This window comes from Temnothorax curvispinosus, unplaced genomic scaffold (genome assembly GCF_003070985.1).
Source record: "Temnothorax curvispinosus isolate PA1 unplaced genomic scaffold, ASM307098v1 QBEX01007285.1, whole genome shotgun sequence".
Lineage (NCBI taxonomy): Eukaryota > Metazoa > Arthropoda > Insecta > Hymenoptera > Formicidae > Temnothorax > Temnothorax curvispinosus.
In genome coordinates this window covers 404844-430480 of record NW_020217065.1, presented here as the reverse complement: position 1 = coordinate 430480, position 25637 = coordinate 404844, and the positions used below count along the sequence as shown (strand labels likewise).

General features: G+C 37.7%; 2 protein-coding genes and 1 pseudogene across 6 annotated transcripts in view; 2 read left to right on the top strand and 1 right to left on the bottom strand.

The window, feature by feature from the left end:
* The window catches only part of LOC112456860 (protein artichoke-like), a 155662-nt gene that overhangs the window by 25569 nt on the left and 104456 nt on the right, over positions 1-25637 (bottom strand). The gene's annotated exons all lie outside the window — the stretch shown is intronic.
* Positions 15632-18146, top strand: LOC112456861 (alpha-glucosidase-like). Its single transcript, XM_025019630.1, has 2 exons — positions 15632-16904; positions 17458-18146. Exons 1-2 carry the CDS (start codon positions 15661-15663, stop codon positions 17969-17971), a joined length of 1758 nt encoding a protein of 585 aa, XP_024875398.1. The 5' UTR covers positions 15632-15660; the 3' UTR covers positions 17972-18146.
* LOC112456867 lies at positions 18987-21356 on the top strand (annotated as a pseudogene).

Here is a 25637-nt window from a genome sequence, read left to right as displayed (position 1 = left end):
AAAAATTGCAGCCGCTTAGTTAACGGTGAACTTAATTGCTAGCTATTACGCGATCAATCCGAATGGTAGTGCGGTATCGTGGATTCCGTACGAAAGATGTGTGTCGTAATTTCTCAGCATACATCACATCGTGCACAATGTGCCGGGTATCGACGAATCAATCTTAACGCTGTAACTTACGTATTGTACCTGCTGGTAGTTTGATTGTGCCTCTTTTAGTTATTGTACGTATGCACTTTGCGCACGACACATACACGATGCGCCATTGTTACAGAGCTCAACGTCGCTTTAGCGAACGAACAATAGTCCCGTTAAAGCTGATGTTCGTTTCCCACTAATTACGAATTGTATTGATGCCAGCACTAAAACAATTCACCAAATTCTGACACTTTAGATTGCACTGTAAGGCACGCACGATATTGTTTTGCAACACAATCGCGATATGCTTTGTCTCCGACATGACTGAACTTGTTTTTTTTTTTTTTACTTGATGGATGGTGATTTGCAAAAATATTATTTCGCAAAAAGTGTCATAAAAATATCAGCAAAATGACAACCCAGGGCGTTTCAAATTTTCGCACTGGGGCTTAAATATTTGCGCGAAATCTCCGTGAAAGTTGGAAAATCAACTTGAAATCTTTCGGAAGTGTTATTAACGTTGAAATGAAACGACGTAGAAAATGGTGCCTGAGATGAGTCGTTCAAACCTTTTCAGCGTTACTATCTCATCGATCGTGTCCATCGTGGAAAAGCGAGGCTTTGTCGCATACTGGTCCAACGGGCGAAAACTCTTTTAATTTTGTTCGCCATCTCTTGAAAACTTTCTGTATATCTACTGCTGTACACTCGGCACGTTCGTCACTTGAATCCGCTGAAATTGAACTCCAGCGAGCTGCCAGATGTTGTCGTACACAATGACACTTACGGTAACCCGCAAAGAGATGTTGTCGCGGACCGAGCGGTTTCATAGTGTATCGTTTAGTTAATATTCCAATCGTCTTGCTGTCGTATTTATAAAGTTTTGCGAGTATGCTTCGCACGCTTGGTGAATTACATTTGCACACAGTTATATCTCTATTATGGGGTCCATTTTCTTGGCGGAGTGGTAAAACTTAATTTTCAACAACACCATGCGACTTGAAAGTTTCATATATGCATACTTTTTAAATCTTAATGATTTAATTATCAGTATTATTCTCTTGCCGATTATATAATTTCTGTCATAAGTAAAAAAGATTCGGACATAAGAAACACATATTAAGCATTATAGAGTTAATTAAGTAAATGAATCACAAATAAATTACAAATTCGACAAGCGAATTTTTTCTGGAATGTTTTCCAAACTGGTCGGAAAAGGAGATCGTATATTATAAAATATAAATCACTTCTATAAGCTAACTTGCGAAAATGATAATACCAAGGATTTAGCAACGTATAATCATGCGAGTCCGTGAATTACGGCCAGTGGCGAACTACCTAAAGTAACTCCGTAAACACCTTAACTACCGTAATCCGAAATTATTGGCGGCATTATCCCGCATAAGTGCTTCTTTTGAGAATATCGCAGTATTATTTTTCAGAATATACGTTATTCCTATGTTACGTTAAAGGCAATTCAAAATTGTCTTTTTTTCACAATATTAAATAATAACATTAAAGAAAGTAATGCTTTTTGCCAATCAATGTCTCGCTAATTGCGAGCGCCACGCAGCGTTTTCTCTCCGCGCATTAATGATGCGGTCGGGTAAAATAATGACTATTGCGTAGTGGGTAGTGCGGTCGTCGAGCGCACACGTAAACGGAAAATATGTGTTTTAAACGTTAAGTCTAACGCATAGAGTGCGCGTTGTGCTCTCTCGAACACCTTCGTTCTCTACATACACATACGGAGTATTTCTTAAAAACCAGTAGGAGGGTGATTTAAGAAGGGATAAAAGTACGTTTCATTCTTTTCGTACTGCTACGTAAGCGGTTTACCGAAAGAAAGAAAAACCGTTATGACATTTTCACGTTTTCCTTACGGACGTTTTTATTTACAGCAATCTGTCGTGCGCGCAAAATCGTACAGAGATTTCTCGGCTTCTCGTCGTCAACGTACAACGCAAAAAGGATTCGAGACATTCTGCTGGCGGTATTAGCGAAATTAGATTTTTGCCCGCATTTCGTCGGAGATCGCTGCGCTTTTATTGGAAATTATTTGGTGGCCGCGGCGCGAGCGCGTAAATCATATGATTCTGCCATTTAAATAATGCAATTTCTAGGTATTACTTGGGCTTATACAGCCGGCCGTGAGTAATCCCGCGTGCGAGCAAAATCGTACCGCGCGGAAACGATACACACGAAACGAAACGGATGTCAGCATTTTCGCATCTACCCTTTCTTTTTCCATATAATGCGCTAAAATGGGATTACGCCGTATTATCAATTCCTTGTTCAAGCGGGGAAATGCAAACGTTCGCGCATACCGGGCTGCGTTTTTATCTCGCTTTGTGCATACTGTGTCCTTTAGTACTGTTTCGCATATACGTTTCTTCTATCCGTAACCGTAATCGCATTATTTTTAAGCGTTCTTTCCATTTGCGGCGTTATTAATAAAAGGTGTACAGCTATTCCATTAGTAGTCAAACGAGTCTGCTTCAAAGCACGTCGCGATATTAAATGTAATTTACAAAAATTATCGAAAATGTATTTCCGCACGCGGGGTATTTTATACTTGCGTCAAGAGAAGTGTATAAAACTTTTCATACCGAAATATTTTATATGGAAAGCAGATAATATTTTTTAGTCCTTCAACATACTATAGTTTAAATTGCAAAAAGTTTATAAGAACTACGAAACTTTATTCGAAAACGTCGCTAATATACCTACGTAAGTCGCGCAGAGGTTTAAAATATTGTAGTCATTAAAGCTGTCCTGCGTGCATTTTACCATAAAGTCTTAGAGTTCGCTGCGATTGTTCGGTAGATTCAAAATCGCTACAATTTGCATATCGTCGCCGCATTTTCGCGCGTTACTTCCGGTTCCGCGGGCAAACATCGTTGCACTTTACTGCAGTTCGCTACACTTCATCCATAACGATACATTCGTTTCACCAAGGAAAATGTCCGACGGCTTTGCATAACTGAACTTTGCGCACTATCACAGTTTTCGCTTAGGCGAGCTTGCGTATCGTTTAAATAATGTAAGAAAAGTTTTACAAACTTTAGAATATGTGCAATGTATAAAATTTTCATGTAACATTTAAAATTAGTTAAATTATAATTTAGCGCGTTACATGTCGTCTATTGAATAATATTTTAAAGATAGTCGATTATAAGTTGAGCACTGTGTAAGTTACATATTGGTATATGCAAAATAAAGTTGAATAAAAAAAATGCTCCGTAACCTCTGGAATTAAAACTAGGCCATTCACAAAATTGTAATAGAAGTACACGTATGTGTATCGCCACAAGCACGCCGCGCGGAAGTTATTTATGGGTAAGATCAGTTTAAAGATTACGTGACATTCTCATAAACCTACTGCTACAAATATGCAGATTTCAACGACATTGTGAGTTTCGTGCTTTTCGTGTCATCATAACGTTTTTCGTCGCGACCATGTACCTACGAATATATTCAAGTATCGCGACAGAATTAGGGCGTTAGTTGATACAATGCCTTAATGTAAAAATGAAAATTTCAAGCACGATGAATATGTATTAGATTATACATAAGAAAGGAAATTAATTAGAATATAAAAATATACTCCACTTTGTACGTGCAACTTTCAAATGAAATCAATAGCTAAGAGAATTATGCGCATGCTTTGTATTTATAAACCCTGTACTTTTAAATTTTAATGTCATTATATTAATGTTATTTCTGTTAAAGTATAGTACAAATTTCAAGTAATTAAAAGTATTAAATATACAAAAATTATATACAAATAGACAGATATTAAATATACAGAGAAATAATACGTTATATTGTCATATTGTTCATATTTTACTACTCATCCATTGTTTATTTATTGAATAAAATATTGAACAAATATATGTTTCATTATTCATCTCGAAATCGCGAAACGTAAAAAAGTGCATTATGTCTCATAAAGTCTAATTAAAGCCACTCTGTTAGTAAATGCTAGTCTCAGCGTAAAGAGACAGTCGATCAGATTATGGCTATACTTTAAGCACCGTCTAAGCAGTAATTTAGCTCCACCACTTTAAGTTTCATCAAGCAGAAGAAGTGTAATCAGATTTTAACTCGTGCATCTTACCAGCTATATAAGAACCATTTAAAATTACATTTTCTTTTCGACGAAAAGCCACGGCTATAGTACGCGTTAATTAACGTGAGATAGAATAAAAAAATAAATTTTGTTTTTATCATGATTTACCTGCTACAACTTCTTGTGTAGCAGATATTATTACTTATGTAATTAAACATTTTATAAACAAAATAAAGTTTAATCTGAAACATTCACTGCATTTTCGAATCAAATATATGTGATATGCATTTTAATTTTACACGTGTTTTATGTAAACAAAATTGTTATGATTACGTATATATTTACAGAAACATATTTATTTTTTATTCGCGGGATATGATGCATATTTATTCCGCATACGATTGCAAATACGTAATTCTATATAATATTATATATTTGTAATCGACTGCGCGCGGAAATAAGAATGCACTTTCTTCATTTCTTCCCGCAATGTCAAAGTTTAATAAGTAGAATTCAATATAAATTGAATTTAAAAGTTGAATGAGCTCCTAATGCCCACGATCGTTTTATTCTTACTCTGGCAGAAGAGAATTCTTTCCGTCTAATCAATCTTAAAGAGATTAACCCTTAGGAGAACTTCTTGCCGTTTCCTCGAGGTAATATCCGGTTAAGTCACCGCGGTTGTTAATTACAACGACTCCCAGTTATCAGTTTCTTAACATGCCATCAATTTCAGTCACGACATGTTTATCCCGATGTTAAAATATTTCATCAGCAGCAGCAAGTCGGAAGTTTGCATTTTTAATATCAAAGGTTATATCTACTTATGATATTCGTCATTTCCGCTTCTGCGTTAATAGAAGATTAATTAATAAAAAAAAATACTTTATAACTTATTATTATATTTGTATTTTCTTTTGTTCTCCTTCATATAATTCTTTGTTTGTATTTACTAATTTGTACCCGAAAAGTAGAGTATTAATCTTCTCTTAAGGGGTTAAGGGACTAATTAAGCAATAATTCGACAACATGTTTATGCGTGTCTGACAATACCGCGTCGTACCTATATGCTTTGTGCCTGTGAACCGACGTGCTTCTGCAATAATGTATATGTACTGGAACCACCTGAATGCTTGCGTATTAATGGAATGTGAACCATTCGGTAGCAAGTGAGTACATAGTTAGCGTTGTGCCCACGTTGTTTATATAACATAGTATTGATAACTAAAGTGGTGAAATCAAGACGCGGTTGTGTCTTTCGCCACTGTGGATTTTATTAATAAAGTACATTCTTTTATGAACAAGACCCTACAACGTATCCATTACAAAAATGAGAAAACTTTTCTGGAAATAAATGGTTGTTCTTTTTAAATAAATCAGTGTTAAGAAAGATGCAGATATTCGGGGAGAATATACATTTATATAGGTGCAAATTAGAGAAGGTAAAACTGAGAAAAAAAAACCAAATTTAAAAAATTCTACAATTTAAGTGAAAACAACAAACATTATCCTGTCTATTATACCTTCTGTAATATGTATAACCAATTACTATACAACATTTAAATAACGTCTATGAAATATAAAAAAATATTTCTTTGTATAAATTTAAACTCAATTTGTTCTGTTTATATTGATAAAATAATAAATTATACACGATATTAATTATAGATTAACCCTATTTTCGCGGTTTAATTACTCAAACTAAACGAAATTTTTATTTTCATAAGCTTGTCAGCGAGATTTCGATTAAACTGTGATTGTTTAGTTTCAGCGAATAAATGTGGTAATATCAATAAATGCTTAATAAAGTAACTTAATATCCAGCATTAAATAGCTGTGCCAATACATAGGAATTATTCGATTTAGATAATTAACAGGTGTTGCTACCGATAAACGCTGCCTGATAACAAAATAACATTTACGGCCACGTGTATCCACATTTTCAATTAAAGCTAATCTGTGAATTAGCTTTCCTAATTTCGATTTAATTTTTCGTGGAAAAATAATAATTACCCCATATCTCTCTCTCTGATTATAATTCTAAACTCTTTAGTACAATAACATTTTTTATTTTAATAACAGTAAATCAAGCAGTAAATAGTAGCAATTATTTTAATAACATTCCAACAATGTTAATAACATAACGTCAAGAATAATCAAGTAACTTATCTAATGAACTTTTGGAATAGCAAAATATTGATTAAAACAAAATATTTTTTCAGTAATCATAAATTACAACGAGATCATCCCGTGACGTTTGAAGAGATTCGTTTTTTATTCGAGTCACTCGTAAAAATTCTGCTGAATTAAACGCGAGATCGGCGTAACGATCCGTTCATATACGTCTCTGTTCGTTTCCCCGATTCCCCGACATCGATACTTCGCAAACGCGGCCGATGCGCAAGTAACGAGGCGCACTTGCACATATCCTTCCTCGCGCCAATCATCTCGGTTATTTGAATCGCATCCGCGTAATTATCGGTGCAACCACGCGAGCCGACCGGCAGGCATCGATCGATGACACAGATTGAGCGAAGTTATTGTCAGCACATTAAGCGTATCGATTCGTTCCGACCGTTTGGCCGAGCAGAGGCGGGTGTGCCCGCCTCTCTCTGTTACGAGCAAACATTTTCGATACATCGATCATTGGGTTTTTTCGCCTCGGTACGTCCGATGCACCACGACACGTACAGCCGGTAGTACATCGGAGCTATCGGCGAAATAGTAACCCGAAACCTCTAGCGGAACGGCGCAGCGGCGGCGACGCGTGCGTACGTGCATACGTATATACGTACGTGCGTGCGTGCGTCACATGCCATCGGTATCGCTAATTGCGCCACCCATTAAGGATCCTCCAATTTGCACAGTGCACAACGCTCGTTACGATTAGCAGCGCTGCGCGGACCGCCGTATATTTAAAGTGTCGTATATCTCTGGTTCCCGGCGTTACGGAGCTCTCCTCCCTCGCGCGATACGTGAGACGGTCAATCGGGCCACGGGCGAGCGAGCGACCGTGAATGCGCTCGACGCCGAATTCAATTTATCATTCGTCTCGCTCTCGCGACCGACGAATTATTTTTCCGCATCGACGAACGATGATTATTCATGCGTCGTTCGGATCCCCACCGTCGTTTTCCTTTTCTGCGTTACGTCAGAGCGTTACGAGATCACGGTGCGAATGTGTTTATCACGGGATTACGGACTCGCGATTTTATTGAGGCACCAAGCTGAAGTGAATCTATAATAATGAATTAATATAAGCTACCCGCGGCTCTGGGCCCTTATTCTCGAAAAATATCGCATACGATATTTTATGAATATCACTCTATAGAAAATAACACTTTGCAAGTATGCTATTGGTTGCAAAGTGTGATATTCATGACATATCGTAGGTATGCGATATTTTTCGAGAATCGAGCCCCTGGAAGATGAACACAAAGGTCGCTCGATTGCGACCGGAATCTGCTCGTTGTCGTGTTTCTAGACTAGAAATTGAAATTATCAGTTCACGAGGCTGTGAGATGTTCTCGGTTTCATCATATGCCGCGGTAATGTCACCGAACATTTATCCAGGCATAACTTTTTAATTAAAAATCGCGCGTATTAAGGGTTAAGGAAGCTCGCCCCGATTGAACAAAAAGGGGATTAATAGTGCTTGAGAGCCGTCATTCACGCGAGTTCCCCGCATTCTAAAAGTGCGTGCACGGAGTAAGTATATGCCAGTGCGGGATTAGAGTGGTGGTGTGTATTACCACTGCCATGCGTTTTAATTATGGCCGTCCAGGCTCGCTCGCTCGCTCGTTCGCTCGTCCCGCGCTCGTTCTTGAGCTCGAGTACCGGCACGCTATTTCACTCGCGCGAGATTATTCCTCCTAATTATTTTAATTGCTCACGCTTGTGGGACATGTTGCCGAGAACCGGCGGGCACAGTCCGAGGCGAAAACCCACGCGACGTGAGACATGATTATCTCTGAAACAGATACCATTCATGGATATGCTCCGACCACGGTATTTTAACATTATGCACCTTGGATAATTAAAGACCCGCGCGAACCAAACACGCCCGTTTCTTTAATAAAACAGTTATCTGTCACGCGGTAAATTCTAAACAGCAGCTTATCGATGAGCGCGAGCACGAAGTACACCGCACTCAGTTGATACAAACAGGAGAGAAAAGAAGAAAATGTATAAATTTGCCAGTTGTAATATAAATCGCGATAAGATCGCAATAAGATCCGCGACTCGTCTCGTATCCACGATAATAAATACGCATTGTAGATATGGCGAAACTCTCTGAAAATGATAAAATTTCAATTGTATCGATACAGAGCTGCCTTTACTACCGCGCACGTCGCCTTAAAAAACCAACGGTAATGTAAGAGAAATATTTTTCTTTTAGCTTTCCGCGCGCGTTCGACCTGTATTTTATCGTTGATACAGCTGCATATCGCGCGGAATATCGCAGGGAATGCCCCCGTCGAGAGCAGTTTATGCGTTCCGACCGATCCTCGACGGCGAACGCGAACGTGAACGCGTCGCGTAATGAAATGCTCGGATTGATGTAATAACATTTCGTACCTCCCGGTGTGCGTCGACCGGTCGATTCAGACGCGGTCGCTGACGGCGTATTCTTTTTTCCGCGCGTTCTCGTTCGCCGCGGAAGGATAAGCGATCCCGCGACACGACGCGACGCAACGCGGCATCGTCGTCGGTGTGAAAAGGCCACCGCGCCAATCCCCCGGGATCCGTGAAACATTTTTCGCCGGCGGCTCATAAATATCAGCGCGTCCTCACCCTTACGTTCCTTCCTTCCTTCCGGCATCGCGTCGTTCCTCTTCCGGGCCAACCAAGCGCGGCGACACAAAAGGGGATCGCGCGCGGCTTAAAGCGCGATTCTTCGTCGATGGCGTCCCTCGACGGTGACTCGATTCATGGGGAAGCTAGCTCGCAGGAGAAGTCCCGCACGAGCTTGAGACTTCTTCGCGCGATCGTCGGATCAGCGGATGAAAAGCGCCTTTCCCTGCTGTAGGGGATAAATACCGCGGCCATTCACCGCACGCCGATTTATTCCGGGAGTGCGTATATATATGGGATGCTATCGGTTATTCCTATTCGTCCTTATCGGACACGAGAAATCCTGCCGCGAAATGGACCTCCTTGCACAAAATTCACTGTCGTCACCCTGGTCGTCATCACCAAGACCACAAAGCACGCGAAAAGCTAAAGCGCGTACCGCTGATGAGGGTCAAAGTATCGCGTTCTGACTGGATCGATAACTTACATTTCGCAGAGCGCTTGCGTTTTTGACGAAATTTCTCTTATAAATTAATCGGATCATTTGATAAAGCGTGCCGGCGGAATCCAATTCCCGACTTTAATCTGGCCGAAATTTTACATCAGAATCATATCAAATACTTTCTATACTCATTTACGATCGAGTAATGATTAAGCATTCGCAGTTACGAAGTAAACTTATTAATCTCTGATGTAGAAGTGTACAAAAATATCTGTAGTTTAACAAAATATAGATCTTTTCGCGTAAAAAAAAAATAAATGTGAAAATCTCAATTCAACGTGAGTTAAAAGAACTATTTGAAGATTTAAAAAATAATTGTGTCATAACTTTGTGATTACTTCCATAACATTCCGCTCAGTTGCTTATAATTGGCTATAGAATTACTGTAACTTTCGAAAACAGAATTTTTCTCTCTATACTCAAAAATATCGTGCAGTCCTTCCTTTCCTTTTTTAATTTTGCTGTGTCATTGTTAAAATTACAATTTGACACCGAACTACTTAATTCCGCAAAATCATTTTCCGTCCGTTCGCCAGTGTTTCTACATGGTGAGACTCAAAGCCCTCTTCGCGGTCTAATACCGTCTCGTTTCTTTCTCGCGAGAGTTTCCGGTTTTTCCCTTTATAAGACTACGTGGGACGGCTGCGTGCGCTAGTCGTGTAATGAGGTGCTGAGACAGTGCCTCAGAGTCGTTTACATCGGGACTCGGCAAAGTTTTCGAAAGGAGTTGGTGACGTCGACTGAGAAGGAACCGTCCCGAGTTTCATGGCCGGAAAGAGGCGACGACCGGTCTTCGTCGGCGAGGCGTATAATTATTAAGAAAAAAAAGAAGGGAAGGCACAAACGAGTGAAAGATCTCTTGCAAACTTGATCCGCGGCTTTGAATTACGTCCACGAATGTGCTTCTACGAGATATCGTCCGGCTGGCGCAAAGTTTTAAAGAGCTATATATATAGCTCTACATTCTATACACATACACACATATTATGTATATATATATATATGTATATACATAGAATGTAGCGAGAGAGTTGGTCACAAAGTTACGTTAGCTTTATAGCGGATACGAGCGGAAATCAGAAATATCCCTTTTCAACTCTCTGTAGCTGTTTTAACCCTTTGCGTTCGATGTTATCTCTGTCGTAATATCGATATGATTATATTGCGAAATAAAATTCCCATTTTTTTTAGTTATTCTTTCTTTTTCAATTTTTCTCTTTCTGTTTGAAGTTCCACAAATAGTAATAAAAAAAATCTAAAAAAGGTGGTATATTATCTCTTTTAAAGTCTGGGCAGATACAAAAATAGTAATAATTTTCAAATAAATAATAATTGGACAAGATAATACGTTATGTTATTGCGCGCATAGTATGCGAATAGGCTAAAACCTTTAAATATTATTGTTATAAACAGATTGCATTTGCTTGTTTATATTAAACGCTGTTCATGTATTGTGATTGCAAAAGAGTATTAATAAATTTCAATATATGACAAATTTTGTAATTGCATTGCCGCAACTTTGAAAATAAATGATAATAATATATACTATTGTGTATTAAGTAAAAATGTATTTTGTAATTTCAGGAATATTGTTTTATTTATTGATAAATTAGTATGAAATTACAATTCGCAACTCATACAAAGGTAATGATGTTACCTTTGTTGTTCACTACGCTCTCGTTACCACTCAAAGGCCTTGCATTTGTTTAATTAAATAATGTAACCGTAACACTTATTACATCGATGAATACTGTACGCTGCCGAAATTTTAAATAATTTGCGCTATAGTTTGCGAGACGCAATAAAATAGGCGCTAATCAATCAATGCAGAATTTGGTTATTTACCTAGAAAATAACCAAATTATTTTCAAACTTATTTTCTTCGTTTGGGAAGTAAATGATGTGGAAAGTGACGCGAGAAAACTCTTAAATTATACTAAAATGTCCGCATAGTTTCAGTTCAGGCTTATCCAAAGTTAGACGACGGAGTATTCTTCAGCGAAATCTAGATACGAAAGTTCACGCCGCAAATGCAAGGAATATCATGAATTTTAGAAAAACGAGCTATCTGTCGACGATCGCCTGCAAATGCAACAGATGCCGTCTGTTCTCGCCACAACGGAAACAAGATACCACGGTTTTAGATAGATCGAGAAAAACTTTCAATAAAATTTAAAAATTAAATTAGGTGACACATGTCAATTTTAATTTCCAAAAAAATCTGCTAATTTGACGATTTCATTTCTTCGAGTGATTACACACATCTTGACTAATCCAGGAAGTTTCGAGAGTCATTCGTTATCCACGGATGTAGTTTCTCCCCTTTTTCTACCATGCGACGCCGAATGATTATACGATGGCTTCAGCCTTGCATCTCGGACTTTCAGCAACTCCTAAAAACATTTCTTCGCAGAAGTTTATCGTGATAAACTTGCCGACACAGCCGGACGGAGCCCATTGGATTCAGCGAGTTGCGAGAAAGGCTGTCGAGACTGACTACTGGAAAGAGAGAGAGAAAGAGAGAGTGAAAAAGAAGAGAAAGAGAGAGAGAGAAAGAGAGAGAGAGAGAGAGAGAGAGAGAGAGAGAGAGAGAGAGAGCAGCCCGCCACGAACGAGGGCTAATAACCTGGGAAGTTAATTACGGCTGTAAACTGCGAGGGGGTTGTTTGACTACCCCATCACACCGAGGGTGGCTGACATAAGGTGGCCTCGTTGCACTGGCCAAGTCAGTTCCCGCCTACGTCGCGTCGGTCCTTCAAAACGATCGCACATCGTGAAAAGCTTCCTCACAGCGAGAATTGACTTAAATACCGCCTCATCGCGCTGGTCGGAAAATTACGCTGCAAATAAAACTCGCGTAACGCGAACTCGCTTTAATTAAGAAATTAAGTGATGGGAGCACGGACGCGGCGGAAATTGGTTTTCGTCACGAAACGATGCGATTGTGAAGAGGTATCATTTTTGAGATCGGAAAACGATCGTGTTCTGATTTCCTTTCATCATATCTCGTATTTGACGCGTGCCGTAATTTCAACCGTGGAATTCTTTCCCGTTTATTATTTCTTCATTCAGTTATTAAATCATTCTGTCTAATGCGTCGGTTGTCTCTTCATGAGATTTTAGTATAGAATAAAAGTATGCATTACTCCTTTTATTAAATTTATTTATAAATTTAAAATATTTTAAATTTTGACATTTTTCTAATGATATTTATGCGTATTTTTACTTCCATAAATTTATTACAATAAAAAATATTTGCGTAAAAAAAAAGAAAATTAAATAAATTTTGTCAGCAAACAAGATCGTAAGATCAGGTTGTAAAATACATTACTGTATTCTATATTTTTTGTTGTAATGTTAGTAAAAAATTACTAAATACATTTCACTGTAAAGATACTCACGTGTGATAAGCTTAATCAAGTGAAAATAAAATGTTTATATGTATAGGTAAGTCTGTAAGCCAAAACACATTTCCCTGGGGCATGCTAAATATGCTAGCGGAAAGGTTGATAAATAATGTCGTGAGACAAATCCGGAATTTTGATAAACTTGAGAGCCAACGAAAGTCAACAAAGGGAATAGCGCCGCTAATAAGAATGATGTATCATCTCAACGAAATTGTCTTTATCGTCCGCTCGGATAATGAATGAATTAAGTTGGCCGTAAGCCATGAAGAAAATTACCCGTATAAATAACACCCGGAGACAAAACTTCACGGCCGCGGTAGCCGTATGAGAATTCTTGCTGACGGTAATATTTTCCGGCCACATCGCTGCATTCGTAACCGTAAATTATTCCGTAAAACGCAACGTTTTTGCCAGTTATGTTCTTTAGAGTCTGTACTTTTAATCCGCGACCAATTTACACGTTGTCACTTTATTACTTATTCCCCTCTGCATAACTCGCACGATTTCCCGCGTTCCCACTAGTTGGTTTAACATTCTTATCTGGTTAAACTTATCCAATTTCGTATAATTTAATGTAATTTTTAAAGATGCAGCCTATATATGTATGTAAACACAATCGTGTAAAATCTCACAGAAAAAAAGACGTGTTAAATCAAGACTTATATTCTTGTATATAAGCAAGAATCTATAATCTTCTTATAAGAATTTTAACTTTTTATTTCAACTTTTTTTCTTGATTAATCTACATATAGAAAAATATCTTCAGTCAAACAAGTTTTCATTATTTACACAATTTATGTCTCCTTTCATTATAGATTCTTGCTTATATACAAGAATATAAGTCTTGATTTAATACTTCTTTTTTGCTATGTAGCACTCGGATTTATAACCAGTGATTTTTGAAAAACTTATACTTTCATTCATCGCATTCTCATTAATTTATTAATCTTTTGTGTATGCAGCAATTTTTTCATCTTTTCTTTCATTGATATACCAATAAATAAAATTATGTTTATATTACATGAGAAAGATGTATCCGCTTCTTTCATTGAGAGATCTAACACGTGCTTTATGTCAAACGCGAATGTTGTGACAAAATGTATCAAAGAGTCGCAAAGAGCGCAAGCCGCCTTTCTAGGAGTGAGTGTTTCAAAGTACCCGACACTGTCGAGAGAGCAAAAGGGAATACGGATGTAGAAGGCTGTTTCTATCAAGACTTTTTCCATTTATCAAACGATTTTATAAAGAGACGTGTAAAACGGTATATATTCATAGCAGGAATTATTATGCAAGTTGGATCGTAAGACTATTTCAGATTGCATGATAGTGCTAGACTCCGCATAAAGAACGTAAATCTTTTTATTAATGTACACTTGACACCACCTCACGTATTGCTTCCTCTACTTGATTTATTCACTATCTATCAAGTATCGAATAAAAATACGGAAAAGCAATGAGGCATTGTAAGCCCGTCGTAGATAATAATATCATTTTCGCATTTGATGTACGATAAATTACTTGGCAACCTCGATTCACTTTTTTTTCGCAGAGAATTGTTCTCTTCCCTATTGTATCGGGACTTTCACCGCGTTCTTTATAGTTTCCCCCGGAGAATGTTGAACGATGGCACTTTATCATATTATAAGAGGAAGTTTATTTCAAAGAGTATCGCCATTGAATTTTAGAGATAGAAGCAAATTTTTCGTACCGTACCTGGAATACTCGACGCGCGTGTGGAACGATCAAAAATGCCGGCCTTCAACTTAGAGAAAAAAAAACGAAGGAATCCTGCAACGATGTCAACGTTATTTCGCGGTAATAGCAAATTTATTTCTGATGGAAAGCTCGACGCTCGCGCAAAGATTAAATTGACCCTCGCGACGATGCCGTATAAGAAAGTAAGAAACACGGGTGGGGGAACCACATATATAATTAGACATAGGTTGCGATAGCAGTTACGAGGCCAACACGCATAAACGCCTCGCGCACGCGAGATGGTGCGGGTTTGAATGTTTGCCATTTTTCAAGCGGCCGCGGATCGAAAAATCTTATCAGCCGGCTGAAAGACGTCTACGCGCGGCGATAAGCGAGAGGTCGGCGCTTTTCGCGGAAAAAAACCGCAAATCTCTTCCTGTCTAAGTAAGAGCAAGTTATAATAGCGCGAGGGTCGTGCAATTCCGCGAATTTCTTAAGTATAGTGTAACAAAATCGATTCTCGTAGTGCGCGTCGATGCGCCGAGTGGCCAAGACGTGTGTCAGAGAGCTCCCCTGTTGGGAATCTTTATGATAAAATATGTGGTGCACACATTATTATCTCGAAATTTGTAACGCGAAATAGCGTAATCAACGATACATCGCGAAACGTGCGGCGGACGTTAAATGTTTTATAGAATTATAGTATCGATTGTGCTTGCAACTAAGTTCAAGCAACGATTATTTCAGCAAATATTTTTATCAACTTATCTTCATAGGTTTACTTATATATTATAGATAATTATTGCATTTTGAGATAAAAGTAAGAATACGATGAAAACGGTGCATAAAACCATTTGATATCTCTTGATATGGACGTCATTGCGAAGAATGCAAGGTATCGTTATCAATTGATAATTTCTAGATGCGGCCGGACGTAACTACGAGCTTATCAATCGATAATGTAATATAGTATATTTTTAAATTTTTCAAAAGTTTATCGCTTGGTATAAAAGCAGTTGGAGAAGGCAATCAAAGTCGAATCACAGTCAATTATGTTTCGCTCGTGCGTTCTCATCGCGGCGTTGATCGCTTTGGTCGGCTCGAATAATCCGACCCAAAAAGCGGGTAAGGATTGGTATAAGAACAGTCTGATATACCAAATCTATCCGAGAAGCTTCAAGGACAGCGATGGAGATGGCATTGGCGATTTGAAAGGTATCACAAGCAAATTGGAACACATCGCGGACATTGGCGCCGATGCGCTGTGGATGTCACCAATTTTTAAGAGCCCGCAGTACGATTTTGGCTACGACATATCTAATTTTACTGATATCAATGAAGAATACGGCACCCTAAAAGACTTTGACGAACTCGTGGCGAAGGCAAAGTCTCTCGGGTTGAAAGTAATTCTTGATTTCGTACCGAATCACAGCTCTAATGAGAGCGATTGGTTCTTTAAGAGTGTCGATCGGATCAAACCCTATGATGAGTACTATATCTGGCATGACGGAAAAATATTAAATGGCACTAGAGTACCACCGAACAACTGGATGAGCGTTTTCGGTGGCTCTGCCTGGCAATGGAATGCGACTCGAAAGCAGTATTATTTCCATCAGTTTGCTGTTGGACAGCCGGATCTCAATTATCGTAGCCCTGCGGTGCAAGAAGAAATGAAGAAAGTGTTGACTTTCTGGATGAATCGGGGTGTGGAAGGCTTCCGCATTGACGCTATCAACCACATGTACGAAGATGCCCGATTATTGGACGAGCCGCCAAGTAACATACCCGGTTTACCAGAGGACGACTACGACATCTTGAACCACATTTACACGAAAAATCTTAATGAAACTTATGAAGTTCTCAAGACTTGGAGACAGTTGATGGACAATCATAACAAGAACTCTGACACGAAAATGATTTTGACCGAGGCTTATACGGACTTCGATCTTACTATGTTGTATTATAAATCAGGCTCGACGGTGCCGTTTAACTTCATGTTTATGGGTGATCTAAAGAACGTGTCCAGCGCGGCCGATTTCAAACGCTATATTGATCGTTGGATGGACAATATACCTAACGGTCCACAGTACGTTGCGAACTGGGTAGTGGGCAATCACGACAATCATCGCGCGGCTTCCAGATTTGGCGAGAAACGGGCCGATCAACTTTCCATGCTGGCGATCGTTTTGCCTGGCGTTAGCGTAGTTTACAATGGCGACGAGATCGGCATGGTCGACAGGAATTTCACGTATGAAGAAACCAAAGATCCTGCCGGATGCAACGCTGGACGCGAGAGGTATTGTCACAAACGATGAATTCGAATAGAATTCGATCGTTATGTAATGTACATAGTAGATTTCAATTCAAATCTATAAATATATCTTTTCATTTGTGATTCCTACGTTTTATAATATTATCTGGAATATAATAGTATAGAAGTATTAATTAATTATATAAAAAATATTATCACAAAAATTATTTGTCAATTTGTATAAACGTATTTAAGTTATTGTTACGAGAGTTGTGTGACTTCGTTTATTAATAATTAATTTGACTAATGCAAATCAATCAACTGTACACATCAAAAACTATTATAAAATTGTCGATGCTTTTATTATACTTACAATAGATATATTTATAACCTGATCGTCTATTTTCAGTCAGACAAAAAATAATTAAATCAAATTATAATTATATGCACAATTAATCATGCTATCTTTTAGATTTTGTTAACAAATCATAGTAAATCTGCAGAAAGAAGTGTATATTACATTTAATATATAGGTTTCTATAAATATATTCAAAACGTATGTTTTTATCAATTAATCTCAATGTCATTGCGTTTTTAGATATCCTCTGAAATCGCGAGATCCGGAAAGAACGCCTTTCCAATGGGACGATAGCACTAGCGCCGGCTTCTCTACTAACAAAACAACGTGGCTTCCGGTGAACAGCAATTACAAGGTCTTGAATCTGGCAGCGCAAAAGGCCGAATTTGTCTCTCATTATAGAATGTTCAAACGTATGGCGCAACTGAAGAAGAAGCCTGTCATCGAGCAAGGATCTCTGGAGACTGCGTTGTACTGTGCTGATTGTACTGGCACTGAGAATGTTCTAGGGGTGGTACGACGATACAAAATAAACGACGATAAAGAATCCATCGTGGTGGTCCTAGTGAACTTCGTCGATATCAAGGTTGCCACCGTCGACGTTGGGACCTGGTTGAATATTCCACAGCAGTTGAGAGTCTATGCACCTAGTGTGCACTCCAAACTGCTTCCAGGATCGCGCATCAATATGGCCTCCGTCACTCTGCCCGGTGCGGCCTCCATTGTGTTGGCCACAGAAGATTTGTTTGAGTAAATTTCTGCTTATTTTGTCCTAACGGATAACTCTTCAGTAAAGCGAACACAATTTCGGATATATATGTATAGACATAAACACATTTTCTGCGGACAGATCATGTAAATCTGAGAATGAGTATTTAATAAATGTATCTTGTAACAGGAAACAATTAAAAATAAATTTGTTGGTATCATTGTGTTATTATTAATTGCAACGAAAATCATATGATAGCATTTCAAATCAATGTAATTAGTGCTCATCTATATATCTGTAAATGTGTATTTTTGTTTGATAGATTAAATTTTATTTTAGCCGGAATAAGAATAATTTCTTTGATTGCTTTCTAGTACATGAGGTATAATCGCATCCAGAAGAATATAAATAGAAATTTATGCTAAAATAATATTTATTGAATTTTTAACTCATTGTCAGTTGTTTCTTGTTAGCTTAATAATTTAATTTTCCATTGTCGCTACTTCAAAATGTTACTTTATTTTTTCTCTACTAATTTTTTTTTAATAAAGTACATTTTTTAAATTAATTGCTATGGCAGAATTAAATGAAAATGATTATCATCCTACGGCATCCTATCAAAGCGCGATTTTAATTATTCTTTTCTATGTGAAGCATATTAAGGTACATAACTTTTTCACATTACATATTTGTACAAATTAATTCATCCATATAAAATATTTCTGTTTTGCAAAATTACATTTTTGTAGAATAAGTTCAAAACAATGTCCCAATTCACAATTATGTACTTTTTACTCATTATAACATAAATTTCAACAATATAATTACAGTAATTTTTTTTATTAAACGCAATAAATATTTTTATTAAAAATTATATATGGTGCTTCTTGATATTATAAAAACAATTATATAAGAAAAACTTATCTAGTATCAGACTATCATGACGTTATCATAAAGAATATAAATGTTATATCATTATCAGTAATTTCTGGATACGATTATTTGCAATTATGAACTTATCAAATAAAAATAATAATAGATATTCTAATTAGAGACATCTGCTATAAATTTTTTAAATGTTAAATTGTCGCATGTATTAGATTCGATAATCGAATCAGTCATTAATTATGTTTCGCTTGTGTATCTTCAGCGCAGCATTGGTTGTTTTAACTTTCGTGTCAGTCGAAAGAACGGGTATAAAGCATTAATATAGTGCTATACCAAGAACGATGATGTACCAAGTCTATCTAAGAAGTTTCAAGAACAGTAATAAAGACGGTATAGGAGATTTGAATTACATCACGAGCAGATTGATTGGTGCCGATGCGCTCTGGCTGTCAACGATCTACAGATACTAGCCCGCAATTCGATTTTGGCTACGACACCGCTAATTATATTGACGTCGACAAGGATTACGATGCTTTAACTAACTTTGACAAACTCGTGGCGAAGACAAAGGTCCCTCGGGCTGAAAGTAATCTTCGATTTCGTGTCAAACCACACCTCTCACAAACACAAATAATTCAAAAAAAGCGTCCAACGGATCAAGCCCTACGAGTATATCTGGCGTGACGTGTTAATAGCGAACGACACTAGGAAACCACCAAACTGGTTGAGTGTCGTCCAAGACCTCGCCTGGGAATGAAACTCGGCACGGAAACCATCTGCATCAGTTCAACGTTACTTAGACAGATCTCAACTATCGTAGCGTTACATTGCAACGTGAAATGAGGAACGTGTTGAATTTCTAGCTAGATCGGAATGCGGATGTTCTCGCATTGATGCTATCAGTTACTTGCTTGAGGATGTACAATACATTATCTAGACGAACCTCGAAAAAATGTGCCGAGAATATCGGACGATGATTATGAAACTTTTTGGATCACATTTACACGCGAAATCTTCTCGAGACTTAAGAAATTCTCAAGACGTGGAAAGAATTACTGGATAATCACTTAAAGCGACTGATATAAAGTGGTCGATTTCAAACGTCTCATCAATCGCTGATGAACAATATACCTAACGATCCTATATTGTAAATTAGATAGGAGACAATCGTGATAATCATCACGCGACTTCCAGATTCGACGAGTCGATCAACTTTCCATACCGGGCGACCATTTTATCCGGCGTGAGCGTGATTTACAACGGTGACGAGATCAGTACGCTCGATAAGAATTTCACGTACGTGGAAACCAAGGATCCTATCGGATGTGTCGCTGGACCCGACAGGGTATCATGAATGAAGATAAACTTGGACAAAATCACGTATCTAACAATAGATTTGAAATGATATCTATAAATGCATTATTTTATTTCCGAGTGTTCTAGATATTTTGCATTTTATAATATCATTATATTGTATTATGCTCTTTGTTGCAAAAACTGCTAATTAAATAATGTAAATATATTCAACGTAATCTCTATTATAAGAATTCCTAATTTAATTTGTTAAAAAGTAATTCTATTAACATTTCTGTTATTTTCATCAACAATGTTAAAATCAGTTGTACAACTTTGTATTGTACACTACGCGTTATTTATCTTTAAAACAAAAAAAGTATTCATATATAATGATTTACGCATTTTCAAATTTTATCAACTAATTTTGTAGTGCATTTATATTTCTTAAAGAACATCTTTTATTTAATATATAAAAATATTTTTAAAAATGTTCTTGTATCTAAGATGTTATCTTCTACTGGCGTTATATTATTTTTTATTTGAATGCACTTAAAGATATCATTTAAAATTGAAAGACCTAGCAAGAATGTCTTTTCAATGGTATACAACAGCACCAGCGTCAGCAAAAAAAAATATAGCTTTTGGTGAACAGCAATTATACAAGACTCTAAATTTAGTGGCGCAAAAGGCCGTGTTGCACTACAATGTATTCAAATCTTTGTCGCGTTTGAAAAGGAAACCCGTTGTCGAGCGGGGCTCCCTGCAGACCGTGTTGGTCACCGAGGAAATCCTAGGAGTGGTACGACGACACGGTGCATCCGTCGTGGCGTTTATGGTTAACTTCGTCGACACGCCGGACACCGCCGTAGACTCCAGGATCCGGATGAATATTCCAGAGCAGTTGATAGTCTATGTGCTCAGTGCATTCCGAGATGCTGGCAGGATCGCACGTCGATAGGTACGACTTGCATCACTATGCTCGGTTCGGCCTCCGTTGTGCTCACCACAGCAGATTTGGTTTAAACTCCTGCCTATGTTATGTTCACGGATATAACCGTCCGGTAACACGAAGTTTCGGACTTATGTATGCAACATACATAAGCCACTTATAAAGCATATTTTAGAAGTTCGTTTTACGTAAAACTGCGAATGCAAATATTCTAGAGAAAGAAATATGTTTTATAATAGATAGCAGTGAAAGTAAATTTGCCGAAATTATTGGTTGTCCATTAACGGTTGATTATTAATAAATGTGCTCGATTCCATATTTGTTGTTGTTTAATAAAATAATTTTTTAAAAGAAGTTACCCAACTTTACAAAATTTTTTCCTATATAAATCCATACTAAAAAGATGGAGATTGAATTCTTAATTCAGTTTTCTTCAGTAATAATGAAGTAATAATTTATTTTTTCAATTGTACAATTAATTTTTTTTTTATAAATACAATATTAACTTCGATTTCATTAATTTTTATTAAAGCTTTATGTGAGTTAGTTGAAAGTACGACTTTCTTTTTTCTTTTAATTAATAAAGACCATGTAATTTATATTCTGATGTGGAAAAATATTTCACAAAATAAAAACGACAATTATTTATTTTTATGTTTTTTATAAATAATAAAAATAATATAATTTTTATTACTAATTACAGTTACGGAAGCGAAAAGAATAACTTTTGTGAAATAAACGTTACAATAGATATCAAACGCGCGTGTTTAAAGGAGTGAGAAATTCTAATTATACCCGTGTATGCTCATACTTAGTATACATTTAAATTATATTCAGTTCACTAAATATCATAGTAGTTAATTATATTGCATTTTCTTGTTCGTCGCTTATAACATACGAAATGGCAACATGTTACAATCGCATAGCTCCGAATCATGATAACATTTGATTTTGTGGTGGCTGCAATAGCAACGTGAGAATGATCTTTCGATAAATATTAACCTTTGACAAATGCTGACGGTGCTTTATTCAACCCGATTTACATTACAACTTGCGAGCGTTGTTTGTTGTTTATATCTACGCGAATAAACCAATAGCAACATGCCGAATATTATTTTATTACTGGAAAATCTCTCTGTAAAATCCCAATACAAATTCGCTTTGTTGTTCGGCAAATATAACAAGACAAGCAGAATTTGGGCATCTGTCTGATTTACGATATCATTTAAAGCGGCTTAACAAAATACAACACTGGGTGCTGTGAAAAGGATTAAAAATTTGGTGCGTGAAAAATGCATCAACAGAATTAAAAGTTTCTTTCTCAACGTATCTACCATTATCACTTTTGAGACAAACCTGTGTAAACTAAGGTATTCTATTAATCATGTTATCACAATATTGTCCAAACTCCTCTAGAATACATAGTATAAAATCGTTCGTCATAGCAAAAGTCTGTGTGTTTAACCGAGGGGTGCTGACTGCTGAAACTTACATATTTTTCGCTATACGCATGCTAGAACGAAAATAGGAAAGCGGAGTGCGGAGGTAGAAAATAGATTTTACGACAGGAAAGCCGATAGTTTCGATCAGCTAAGGTAGCTAAGACGCCACGCGGCGAGAGGCAGAGCTTGCACGCACGTCCTCGTGCTGTGTGCACATGAGTAGTTGGAAAAATTCTCGAGTTTTCATGCCGACAGCCGGCACTATGCACCGGCGCGCAGCACCAATCACGCTGAGTGCACATTCTTCAACCTCTTCTGTCTCGGAGTCCTCTCTCCGCCGTTCTCTCGTCCCCGAGACAGCTAGAAGAGATGCACCACTCTCGCTCTGCAGCGGTTTCGTTTGTATATCGTGCATGTATAACGTGCATGTGCCGGCATACGCCCGCGGAGCATGGTGAATCGGCGCGGCGGAGCTCGCATCTTCAGCTGCGCTATCTCTCTTCGTTTTCTTCTTTCAAGTTCATACGACCGCGCGGACCGCGACTGAGAATATTTGGTATGAACTTTGTACTGTTCTGCCGTACCATGTTCCCCCGCTGGTAATTCACAAACTCTTAATTAATTCGCATATTCCCATTCTCATTTCTCCATGCGTGCCCTTTCTCGGCTGCACATTCGTTTTCTAGTTTTATTTTCAGCTTCCTGCAGGTAGTGGATCCAAGAACGTCCAAGCAGAAATCAGTCCGCGATACGGACAGCGGCAGCCCGCGGAGAATTGCGTTCTTTCCTTGCCTCCAGTATGAGCGCTCTTTGATATTTAAAAGTATTCTAAATGAAAAATGTTTGTTTGTATGCCGTGCGTACTGCAGTACGAGGCAACACGACTGAGATGGTGTACTAGGCGTGCCTTCGTTTCGTAGAAATTGTTTCGCGTTTCATTTAATAATGCAGCAAGACGCACGAATGCAATCTGCGATGTTAAAGATCGACGTATTTGCAAACGGACCTTTGTAAGGCCCTCTTCAACAGTAACAAAGTAACTGGCGTGCAACGGACAAAGCAATTATTAAAATGCTGCGGATAACAAAACAGAGAATACGTAAGTAGAAATGCATATGAGTGTTAGATTGACTGATTTTATTAACAGTCCTGGTAAAAAAATGTTATCTAAATAAATATGAGTGATGATATTAGGCAATATTAATAAATCAATATTTTCATGGAAATGAAATTTCATTTTATGATACGTTACGTCACTTTTATGATTACAATTGCGAGCTCACAGGAGGATTAGTAACATCTGAATAGTATTATTATGCACGATATGCTGTATGGGTAACTATTAAACACCACGCTATCTATGGCCATTCACGTATAGCGCCGATTTATAACGCTCGCCATATAGAGCCTAGCATAAAATAATCTCTGTCCGAGCATTAGCCCGACCTCTCCCCCTTTTTATGTGCATGTGCCGCGACTACCCCTTACTGAATGGGCGCCATATACTAAGTGGATTTTATGCACGCCCTGAATCCAATTATCCTGAATAATTTATCGCCGAATCGCAGACGTTAATGACATCAGACTGAATTAGGCAAGCTTTTCATAATGGTTCCATAAAAATAGCGGCGCATATGGTCCGCTCACCGCTCACCTCTTACCCAATAATGAATCATCACTGTCAATGGTGTAAATGGAGCTGATAATTACATTGTCCCGAATCATTGATCGATCGCGAAAATGAGGCTTTGTTTTGCATACCTCGTCGACATATTAATTAGCTTTTCCGTGAAATAATAATGTGTCAAATCCGATGTAGTGGCTAACGGTTCTTCCGTCCGCGTGCAAATGCAATTGAATTATTAATTGCACACGGAAGAATAGGAAGGAACGAGGATATCGGTCTGAGTAAGAGTAAACAATAGCATTTCTTTCCAAAGAAATTCAAAATTTAGGATACTTTTGAAACTTTGCAGACCCGTGTCACTTATCCTTAATCGTTTCACATATATTGCAGAATAATATACTCGCGAATTTCCGAAACGTTGTCGTTTTGCCAGAATGTTACAGGATCTGAACGTAACATATTTATTAATAATACAATTCAGTAAAAATGCTCTTTCGTATGAAAGTATGTACGCAGCATATGGGTTTGTTGCGCAACGTCAATTAAACTTTATTTTCATTGTTCCCGGTGATGTTGCTCGCGCATTATTGACTGAACTTTTGACGTATGATAACGCAATCGCTTTTTCCATTTCGATTTATAAATATCTCGTGTTTTTAATACGTTCATTGAACATCGGCACGCGTGTATTCGACGACATGAACGGAAATAAATGCGGAAAAGGGAGACGTGTGCGATGAATACGTGCAATGCAGTGCGTATCGAATACTCTTTTGAAGCGCACGTTTCTATCGTTTTGCCGTTTTGCAATAAGAGTCATCGGCTATGGCGGTCGATTTGTATTCAGGCATAGCGCGAAGGGAAACCATCCCAACATCGGATTAATTGGATTAAAAAAGAGAAATTAAATTGACAATTTATTTGTGTTTTTGTTTTTTTGCACAATTCGAAATTGCAATTTTCGTGATCTGGGAAACCTTGTCGTGCTTTACAAAGGCATCGAGACAATACAAAAATCTAATACACCTTTATATAGACATCTAATGGACCTGTAGGATGCCATAATTCCTCATATACAGTTTTCGAGACATCCTTTGATATCTCTCAAGCTTCTATATTATTTTCATGATACTGAAGTACTCGCAGTACATAATATAATGCGTTACATAGGTGTACGTGTGTTTTCTCTCTTACTAAAGATTTAGACTACTATATAAATTATCAATATCGACAAAATAAACTCCATACTATTTTCGAAGTTTATTTTGGGTATTTTCTCTCAAACGAACATTCCTTTTCGTAATAAATATCATCAGGTGACTTTTAAATTCGAAATTCTCACGTTTCCAGCATATTGCGACTTTACATCCATCCTCTAGTACGGACACGTAATTACACGGGTGTAGTGACCACAGCGTAAAATCACGGTCTATACTACATTTAACACTCGGGATACACTAAGCTAGTACACTAAGCCGGCGTAAAGTGGGTCGTGTAAACGTTGTCATT

Excerpts from the sequence above, each read along its gene's own strand:
- LOC112456861 (XM_025019630.1), top strand. The coding sequence starts at position 15,661 with ATGTTTCGCTCGTGCGTTCTCATCGCGGCGTTGATCGCTTTGGTCGGC. Across the intron at positions 16,905-17,457 it reads TGCAACGCTGGACGCGAGAG|ATATCCTCTGAAATCGCGAG; the intron begins GTATTGTCACAA and ends TTGCGTTTTTAG.